This window comes from Microplitis mediator, chromosome 8, assembly GCF_029852145.1.
Source record: "Microplitis mediator isolate UGA2020A chromosome 8, iyMicMedi2.1, whole genome shotgun sequence".
NCBI lineage: Eukaryota > Metazoa > Arthropoda > Insecta > Hymenoptera > Braconidae > Microplitis > Microplitis mediator.
Genome location: NC_079976.1, coordinates 466,870 through 477,283, shown reverse-complemented (window position 1 = coordinate 477,283; position 10,414 = coordinate 466,870). Strand labels below are relative to the sequence as shown.

At 30.5% G+C, this 10,414-nt stretch overlaps 2 protein-coding genes across 3 annotated transcripts; one reads left to right on the top strand and one right to left on the bottom strand.

Annotated features, from left to right (window-relative positions):
* Positions 1–711, bottom strand: LOC130673600 (SNAPIN protein homolog). Its single transcript, XM_057478676.1, has 2 exons — positions 451–711; positions 1–379 (listed from the first exon to the last, which is right to left on the bottom strand). Exons 1-2 carry the CDS (start codon positions 600–602, stop codon positions 1–3), a joined length of 531 nt encoding a protein of 176 aa, XP_057334659.1. The 5' UTR covers positions 603–711.
* Positions 712–859: 148 nt separating this feature from the next.
* On the top strand, positions 860–6,309 carry LOC130673597 (fatty acyl-CoA reductase wat-like). 2 transcript variants are annotated; one of them, XM_057478668.1, is made up of 6 exons: positions 860–994; positions 1,080–1,318; positions 4,085–4,398; positions 4,475–4,723; positions 4,816–4,961; positions 5,034–6,308. In XM_057478668.1, exons 3-6 carry the CDS (start codon positions 4,096–4,098, stop codon positions 5,935–5,937), a joined length of 1,602 nt encoding a protein of 533 aa, XP_057334651.1. In that variant the 5' UTR covers positions 860–994; positions 1,080–1,318; positions 4,085–4,095; the 3' UTR covers positions 5,938–6,308. The 2 variants fall into 2 exon arrangements, with proteins under 2 accessions (XP_057334651.1, XP_057334652.1); XM_057478669.1 differs by lacking the exons at positions 860–994; positions 1,080–1,318 and adding an exon at positions 1,665–1,685 and having other exon boundaries at positions 5,034–6,309.
* The last annotated feature ends 4,105 nt before the right edge of the window (positions 6,310–10,414 follow it).

Sequence of the window (10,414 nt, the reverse complement as noted above, 5' to 3'; positions counted from 1 at the left end):
TTAATTATCAGCAGGTTTTAAATCTAGCTCCTGATGTTCTGAATTTTCTACACCTGGATCTCGATCTGCTTGAGGTACTTGTTGATCTACTGACGGAGCAACGTCTTTCTGATCATCTTGAGGATGACTTGAATAAACAGGACTGTGATCTAACAGAGCTTTTCTTTTTGCGGTATCTTTCTCAACCGCGTCGTGAACTTTATTTAATCTCTCTTGAGTAGTTTGCAAAATGTTACTTACGACAGTGACACGTTGCTTGGCATTAACCAGCTTCTTGACATAACTGTCCAACTCAAACGGACATTGCAGGTACTCGGAAATTTTCACCAGCTCTTCAGTCAGTGACTCGATCTGCTGCTTCAGTTCAATCTGACTTATTCTGTCATTAAAAAAATTAATTTTTAAAATGAATAATAAAAAAAATAATTGGTGATTAAAATTATTGGTTACCTCGTAGCACGAATCCTCTCATCCAGCTGATCAACTGTAGGCTTCAGAAGGCTCATGAGCCCTTCCGTCAAGGCATCTCTCGTTGGATTATCACAAAAATCTTCAGTTTTGTCGTCAATTGACGTATTGTCACTCGCCGTATCAATATCCATTTTATATTTATTTTTAAATACGTAAATAAACAACTAGACTATTTTATTGTAATGAATTTTAAAAATCAATTTCCACTCCCATTTTTTTTTCTTTTTTTTTTAATAAGAAATATTTGTCTTTATCACCACCCGGTAATTCAAAATTTCCTCATCTTCTTCCTGACCAGCCGCAGAGCGCAGACTCGCCGCAGCCAGATGGCGCGAATTCAAAAATTCAAACTGAACAGACTTTCGCGGGATTTAAAAAATAACAGCGGCGAAGGCAACTGGAGCTGGAGCTAGTATAGCTTCGAGGGGTCTAGCAGCCACATAAAGGAGAAGAAGTGAAATTTTAAAACACAACGTGATTGACCTCTTCGTCGTTCGTATCTCAACTCGACGTATCACCTTCTGTATATATTTTATTATCTATTTTAGAAAGTAATCACTTGTTTTTGTCAACTCGATCTTCTTCATGTTTATTTTTTTTTTCTCTAGTTTCGTCTTAAATTTAAAATCTCGGATTTTTTTGGCTGCATGAGACTCCAAGTGCAACTTGGTCCAATAGAATACAACCGTGATTTATTTATAAACAAATATATATATTTTAATTATATATTTGTTGGTTTATTTACGAATAATAGAGACGTGAGTGACAAGAGACCTTGGAGAAAGTAAAGAAACTAAAGTGCACTCAGGCTTTAGTTTTTTTTTTTTTGGCACAGTACGCAAATAAGGTGAGTGAAACCCAATTGTCTATTAACCAATTATTTTCATATATTACAATTATTTATTATATTTATATTCACAGACTCAATTTTATAAATTTAAAAAACCCGGTAAATTATTTGCTCCGAAAGTCTGCAAGAAAAAATAAATTATAAAAAATTACACAACAAAAAAATATAATTTATTACATATATAAAATACTGATGGATTTAAAGATAACTGTCAAATTTGACAGATGAATTAATAGATCATAGTCAACAAGTATAAATGATGAGTTTGAAATTTAAAAAAAGTGGCCATTGTTATCACAAAGTTAAATCTATAATACATATAATAGTATTCTGAAGAATACCTTGAATGAATTGCATTTATTTGGTAACTCGTTTAAATTTCTCGATGTATCTAGTGATATCTAATGTCCGTTGCTTAACTTCTTACATATTTGTGTGCTTACACTGACTGCATTATTTATTAAGTTACAAAGCACTTTAAATTACAAATTTTATCTTGTTGTTGTTATCTGCAAGCAACTTTTGTATTTACAATTTTTAAAAATATAATTCCAGTAATTATATTTTTGCGGGTAAAATAATTTGAGATTTCTTCGTCCTTGGGCGGGTAAAATTATTTTGCGTATAAAGAAGCCGGGACTTACGACTTTGTTTAATTAACTGAACGACAAAGAGGTTTAAATGTATATGAGTATATTTATTTAATACGCGAATAAGATGAGCTAAGAATTTGTTCCTTGAACACAGCACTAAGTAAATAATATTTCTTATAATTATTTAACAAATATATACTTTTCCTTACGCCACCGAAGGATAACTCAATAATAAATCACAAGCATTTAATAAATTTAAAAATTAACTGCTTACTACTTTATTTATAAATATTAATAATTTTTTGAAATAATTTAGCACTTGACTTTTTTTCATAAATTTGCTCAGATGTAAAAAATATTTAGCAATAGGGCAATATTTAAATTTTCAAAGAGTCTTTTATTTATCTAATATTCTTATTCTAAGAAATTAATGGATGATTAACGACAGCAAATAGTACAAGTGAAGATGATTAGTACAAATAACCACATAATTGCATACTGTATTAGATTTGCTTTACTGATTATCATTTCCCTTATCCTTACATTCCGTAACGCCATCAACTTTTTTTTTTTTAAATATTTACTGTCGTAAAAAAATATTTTGCAACCAGCAATAATCCTCAAGTATCATTAAAAGTATATTTAAATAATAAATAAATAAATTGTATATATATCGATCGATTTAATTTAAACTGAGCCTGTTATTAATTTTAAAAGTTAGCTTAAAGTTGCTCGAGCTTCCTGGGTTGCATAAACATTTACGTCTCATTAAAATTATTAATAAAAAAATAAAATATCTTATTACTGTGAACTAATTTTTTTATTACGTCAACGAGTCATTGACACTTGAATATTTATATTTATTTTTATTTTTATATATATTTTATTTAATGTCATGCTGGTGTATGATTAGACTCTTGAAGATGATCTTTAATGACTGGTTGTAAGAAATAAACCTGACTAAGAACTGAGAGCACATTAGCCGCAATAACCAAACAGTAAATTGGGTGTCCTTTGTTGGCCCCTTTTTAAAACGACTTTACTTACATTACCTGCTAGTTTGCGTAACTCGTTAGTTTCTTCCGTGTTCAAGTCGTAATGAATTAAAAGAGGGGGACTTTTACTCACTGTGACACTCTGTGATCAGTGAATGTAAACGTACGTGATTATTTGTTGCATCATTATCTTACAATTATTTTTATATTTATATTTATATTCAAATCCTGGATGTTTATTAGCCAAAGGCATTACACTTTAATCTTAATACTTAAATAGTTGAATTAAGTCTAAGCTAAAAAATATTTTTTAAATTTACATGCATACTTTCGTTCACACACTTATTTGTATTAAGCAAAGAGAAAGTACTGGCAATTTTATTTTATTATTATTACTTTTTTTTTTTCCTTAAATCATGTGCAAGTATTTATTATTTTTTAAATTTATCTTTTTGTAAATAATAATTTAAGAAAGATTGATAGTTTATAATGATAATTATATGTGTTGATACACGAGTACAAGTGTTACCGCATCGATGTTAAGTAGAGAAAGCCGCACAAATTATTTAAATTCCAATGCACCGGATTTTTATTTTATTTGTTTACTACATTTTTTAAACGCGAGTCTTTTACTTGCCATTTATTTCAATTGTAATAAATAAATAATAAATATCGATATTAATAATAATAATGATAAAGACAATGAAGTAAAACTGAATCAAGTTCACTGTCAACTTTCACTAGATTTAAAACCGGTATTTAGATTTAACGGAGTTTAGGTCTGTTAAAGTTAAAATATAAATTTTTTATTCGTCTTCAGTTTAAAAACAATAAATTCTGATTGATGTTCTGTAATTTAAATTTGAAAAACGTTTAGAAAAAAAAAATTGTGTTGTTTTTTTGTCGGAATTTATTATGGAAAGATCCAGGCTTTGACAAAAGATTGATTTTATTTTTCCGTTTACTGTGGGAATTTAAAATAATAAATATAAGTCATTGATATTTAAGATGTCACGCCCACAAACAATTTCATGATCAGGATATAGAAATATTCGCAATGGACTACGTGCGATGGAGACTAAAAAGCTTTTCCTTATACAAACAACAAATAAAATTTAATATTTATACAAATGTACAATACATTTATATCAATACAAGTGTCGTTTGCATTACAGATTTAGCTAAAATGGTCGAAGCGCTCCTGGAATCAGGAGGCCAAGAAGTCGCAGTTGCTGATAATGGATCACGTGCTGGTACACCGACAGAATGTTCACCGCAAATATCACAACTGGACATAAATTTTACTCCAACTCAGGAGTTTTATGCTGGACAAAGTATTTTTATTACCGGCGGCACGGGTTTCCTGGGCAAGTTGATTATTGAAAAATTATTGAGAAGCTGCTCCAGTCTCACGGTCATCTACCTCTTGGTCCGTCCCAAGAAGGGTAAAAATACTTACGAACGTGCCGAAGAACTTTTTGATGATCCGGTAACTCAAATTTACTCCACTACTCAAATAATTACTTTACGAATTAATAAATAAATAAATAAATAAAATTTTAAAGTTGTTCGAGAGATTAAAAGAAGAACAACCAAAATTCCGTCACAAAATAGTAGCGATGGAAGGAGACTGTAGTGCTCCGAACCTCGGAATGTCCGAGATTGATCGTAACACTCTGATAAATCATGTGTCAATAGTATTCCACATCGCGGCAACGTTGAGCTTCGATGAAAAAATAAAACTTGCCGTCTCAATTAATATTCAGAGCCTGCGGGACATGATTAGTCTCAGTAAAAAGATGTCTAAGCTCAAGGTAACTGTTTGTAATTAATAATCAATCATTGGTCATTGCTCATTGCTCATTATTATCTTGATCATCATTAACAATCTATTTATATATTTTAGTCCTTTGTCCATGTGTCCACGGCGTACGCATACTGCACAGAAAAAATAATTGAAGAAAAGTTATACACCCCTCCAATAGACGCAGACAAACTGGTTAGCTTGATGAATTGTGTCGATGATAAACTCGCCGAAGAATTGACTCCACAGTAAGTACTGTACTAATTAAACTTTTTTTTTTTACACGTACAAATTAATTGATTGGTCTTTATTTTATCTAGTCTTTTAGGACAATGGCCAAATACGTACGCATACACAAAAGCAATTGCCGAGAGTGTGGTTGAAAAAGAAGCAGTAGGTTTGCCTATTGGAATATTCAGACCGGCGATTGTGATTTCAACATATCGAGAGCCCATAAAAGGATGGATAGATAACTTGTATGGACCAACGGGTGTTGCAGCTGGTGCAGGAACTGGTCTGTTACGTTCGCTCCACTGCGACGGATCTGTGCACGCAAATGTTGTTCCCGGAGATATGGTTGTCAATGCGTTAATAACATCAGCTTGTGACGTCACTGATGTACACAAACAGCATAACTCTAAAGTAGTACCTGTTTATAATTACGTGTCTCAGGACAACGCCATCACTTATGACCAGTTAAAAGACATGTCCGCTAAGTACGGTATTAATTATCCAACAGTACGGGCTATTTGGTACTACAGCTTCAGAAATAATAAACACAAGTTGATACACTTGTTCTACGTTTACTTCCTGCACTTGCTACCAGCTCTGCTGATCGACGCAGCGACTCTTTGCATGGGCAAGCGTCCGCGTCTTCTCAAGATCTACAAAAAAATTCACCGATTTATGAACGTCCTTAATTATTTTTCCACCCAGCAGTGGACTTTCACCAACGAGCGCATGAATTCGCTGGTCAATAGACTGGACCCGCGGGACAAGGAATTATTTTTCTGTGACATAAAAGAGCTTGTGTGGGACACGTATTTCAAAACTTATCTACAGGGAATAAGAGTTTATCTGATTAAAGATCCGCTTGACACGCTACCGCAGGCGAGGATCAAGTGGCAAAGAATGTACTGGATCCATCAGTTTGTTAAATTAGTTATTTCTTATTTAATAATTAAGTTACTGTGGAACTTGTTTTCGTTTATTACCAGGGTCTAAGTATTTTATTATTACTTAATTAGCTTGGGTTTAGTTAGAGTAATTTTTATTTCGCTAATAATAAAAGAAAGTACGAGCAGAGAAATGACAATTGTAAAAAATGTAACAAAGAATAGAAGGCTGGCTCACTAAAAAGTTTACTAGTATTTACGATAAATATTTTAAACGCTTATACATATTTTTATATATACCTCTAATACTGTAATTGCTCTGTAATTATTTTACTGTACATTATATCTATATTTTATGTTATTTCTATATTTTTTGTATCATTTATTTTTAAGTTTTTTAATAACTCAGATCTTTTGTATATTTGTTTATTTATGTATTAAAAAAAATATTAATTAAATATTTAATATCTAAATACTGATGATTAGTTTTTAATTTTATAAATTATTTAAGTGATTGCTGAAATTATTTGTAACAGTAACTGACACGTAAGACATTTATTCGCGTGTTAATGATCGCGTGATTTAATATATCGCAATTCAAAAAAATACTAGTGTTAAATTGTCTCAATTTAAAGGAATAGAACTGAATATTAATAGAATTAAAAATAATATTGTAAGACTTTTTTACTTATTTATTTTTTTTTTATATAATGCTGTTGAAATTATTTTGTAATTTTACTCATACATTTACGGAGAATACGAATCGCTAATTTTTTCTACGTCATGTTACTGTAAATAATCAAATAATGTAAATGGTAATTTTTTTAATGGCTTAGTGATAATTAAATTCATTTTTTTTCTACAAACCAATTGACTGACCTTAAATTTTCTAAAAGTTATTTGTTCAATATTTAGTGATTCAAACATTTTTGAGTTTATGGTTGAGTTTAATAAAATTGATTTTTCCTAAGGCGGAAATAATTTTATCAGTTTTATGGAATCTAAGTTCTTTTGTTGAAGAAACTGAGGAAATTTTTTTGATCTCCGACAAAAGGATCTCACTGAGTCCCAGATGTCTTATCAGCTTGAAAACATCTCACAGTTAATTTACTACAATTCCGAGAAACTTTTATTCAAATCCATAAATTTTTATTATACAACATTTGGTCCTCCCTAATTAAAAATTTATTCTACAGAAATTATTATTATTATTATTTAATAAAAAAAGAAAAATTGAAAAATAAAATACTCTGGAACGGTTATCCACCAAGCTAGATACCGATTTACCGATTTATCATCAGAATTCTATAGACCAACTGCCGTCTAAATAAATTCACACTTACAGGTCGCAGTAAAAATAAATATTACCCGAGTACTTGCTGCTAACAAATAGGTTTTACAACACAATTACTGTTGACAGATAAAAAAAAATCTGGAATACGGTCGGTTGACCCTGCAGGCCAAATCCCAACCACTTCTCGCTATTTTTAAGCTCTGATATCCTCCAAGACTAAAAGTATTCGACTGAAGCCAAGGTACTGATCTAGATCGCTAAAAAAATTCTATAGAAATTCCACATAAAATTGGGACTCACTTCCACCTGCAAAAAAAAATTTTTTTTTTTTTTTCATATTTTTATGGGCTAGCATTCTTCCGAAGAACTTGTCTGATGTCTTCAAAGGCTCGAAAATTCTATAGAAAATCAGGGCTCGCTATCGAAGTTTCCTAGTGGGAACCATCGGCTTCTGCAAAAAAGAAAATTTTTTTTCCATACTCTTGTGTGCTAGCAGTCTTCCAAACGACTTCTGGTATTCCCAAAGGCTAAAAATAGTAAATAGAGACCGTGGTTCTGATATCATCTTCTAAGAAATTCTATAGAAAACCGAGTCTCAATTTACTAAAATTGTGGTGATAATAATATCTCGAATTGTTCGGCAATCGTCGATCTTTATAGTGGGAAGTTAATAAATCAGAGCTTAATGGCTAGTCTTTGAATCGTAAAAAATTTCAAACATTGAAAACAAAAATCCCGATTACTCAACAGAAAAAAATTCCTCACGCCACCCATTGATTAAAATAAATAAGAATAAACATACGAGAATTATTACAAGTATTAGAAAAATTCGAGTGTGTGATAACTAAGCGACAAATTTAAACAAAACAGAGAAAGTTTTTCCGTATCCTCATAAATATTATTGTAATTAAAATAAAAACTACGAAATTTATTGAAGATAGTATATATTAATATGGTGTTACTTTAGTATCTCAATTTAAATTTCCAGATTTAGCTGGCTCATAATAATAACATTATTTATATCTTTTTCTTAAATATTATTATGTCTCACGGGTTTTGAAATAGAGAAAGTAATAGAATTAATAGATATTTACCAAACTCAATACTAGTTTTTTATTATTCACAACAAATAAGTCAGCAATTTATGATCCGTAAAAATATGAATGAGTCCGAGTGAAAAAAGCAAGTCACCGATCACCTCCCGCTCGGTTTATTTTTTTAATCATTACTGTTATTATTTTACTAATAATAAACAAACTTACACAAAAATAGTCAGATAAATACGCGCTCCGTTACTCGGAGTTCTAGAGTTTTACAAAAAATTACTCCGCACATGGAATGAATACTCCATGGAGTTCTTCTCCGCGGAGTAATTTCGGAGTGACGTGGATTTTATCTCAACTCCATCCGGAATTTCAATCTTGAAATAAACTCCCGGAGTGAATTTCGGGATTAAATAAATAAAAATCATCTGGTTCATATTCACTCCGAACTCACTCCGGATTTGATCCGCAAATTTTTTACAGCGTAATATAATTAACTTATAAAATAACGTATAATGTAATGAAAAAAAGGCCATTCGGCAGCCGAAATGGAAGTAGATTTCTCATTATTGAATTTTTTCACTGTTCAAATAAAAGATAATAATGAAATAAAATTTTTTTTTACATTTTCTTAGAAATTCTCGAGATGATAAAACAAAAAAAATCAAATAATTATAAGTATAATGCCAAAAATTGAAGCTAACTAAATGAGCTTCAGAAGAATTTTTGATGATAATGCACTATATGTTTTGATTTGACGTTATTTAAAGATACGTATGCATATATTCAAACTATCGGACCAATGGTATTCCGGACCCTATTCGAAAAATTATGATAGATTATGGTTTTAATGCTCGAAAATTCTACCATAAGGACAAAGGCGATAATTTGGTTTCAATAAAATCTACTAATAAAATATTCTAAGATTAAAAATTGATTGTGATACATCAAAGTGTCATACTTGAAATTAGTACTAATATTTGAAATAAAAAGCCTATTAGAATATCAAACGACGAGTAGATATAGAGAATATTATCATCATAACTAATGTTAATCTTGTTATTGATGTATCATATCATTTATACACTGTCGATAAAACGAAATTGTATATACCCACTGAATTGAGATGTTTGGATTTTATAAGTGTCACACTGCGATAATATGAATTTAAATAGCTCCATGAATGTACTAAGAAGTAGGAGAACTAATGCAATAGCAAAATTTCATTAAATGAATGGTAAAATAAGTAATTTCTGTGGTCTAGACATATATATAGGCATGAAAATTAAAATTTATTCGGAGAGCTTTCAGATGAATTTTACATAAAGTCGATAAGTTATCACATTCAAAAGATATTGAAGGAAGAAAAAGTAAAAATATGAATTTTGGAAATTTTGAAAATTTTGTAATGCTATAACTTCTAAACTAATCGACCGATTGAGCTCATTTTCAAACTCGAACAAGGTAGTCACCCACAAAATACGTATACTAAATTTCAAGGTGATTGGTTTAAAATTGTGGCTATAATTAAAGTGAAAACCTGCATAAAATAAGTTTTTATAATATTTTGTAAATGTTCAAAACCATTTATCTACTAGAAAAAATGGTCCAATCAATGAGTTGTATAGTCAAAATTGTAGGCAATCGGACGAGCTTTCACATAGAACAAACGAAAATAAGCCATCTCTTTCCGTTTAGAAGTTACATTCAGTTAAAGCGGCAAACAAATTTTTTTTGAAAATTTTAAAAAATTTCAATTAACCATAACTTCTAAACTTATTGGCCGAATTGGCTCATCTTCGAACTCATCCAAGGTAATCGTCCATAGAATAAATATACTAAGTTTCATTAAGATCGGTGTAGAATTGCGGACGCTATCGTTGGAGAACGGCGCGTTATATTATATATATATATATATATATATATAAATACATATATAAACTTTTGAACTGAATGTATTTCCTGACTCAGCTCATCGAGCTGAGTTTAGAGGTAGCAAAATTTTTCGAAAATTCCATCATGAGGACAAATACAATAGTTAGATTTTTATTAAATCTACTAAAAAAAAAAATAAATAAATAAAAAGAAAATACATAAAGGAGAGTGAGAAGAGAGTTGGTGCGTTTCTTGCAGAGATCGTTTTAAACTTTCACATTGCGAAATAATATCCAAACATCTATGGATCCGCCTCTCTAGGCCATACTCTGTTGGTTATGCTGTTACATCAGTTAATGTCGCCTCGTCTTTAC

Bases quoted from the DNA above. Each gene is read 5' to 3' on its own strand.
- LOC130673600 (XM_057478676.1), bottom strand. From the start codon at position 602: ATGGATATTGATACGGCGAGTGACAATACGTCAATTGACGACAAAACT. The intron at 380-450 runs GTAACCAATAAT...TTTTAATGACAG, and splicing joins GAGAGGATTCGTGCTACGAG to AATAAGTCAGATTGAACTGA.
- LOC130673597 (XM_057478669.1), top strand. From the start codon at position 4,096: ATGGTCGAAGCGCTCCTGGAATCAGGAGGCCAAGAAGTCGCAGTTGCT. The intron at 4,399-4,474 runs GTAACTCAAATT...AAAATTTTAAAG, and splicing joins AAGAACTTTTTGATGATCCG to TTGTTCGAGAGATTAAAAGA. The intron at 4,962-5,033 runs GTAAGTACTGTA...TATTTTATCTAG, and splicing joins GCCGAAGAATTGACTCCACA to TCTTTTAGGACAATGGCCAA.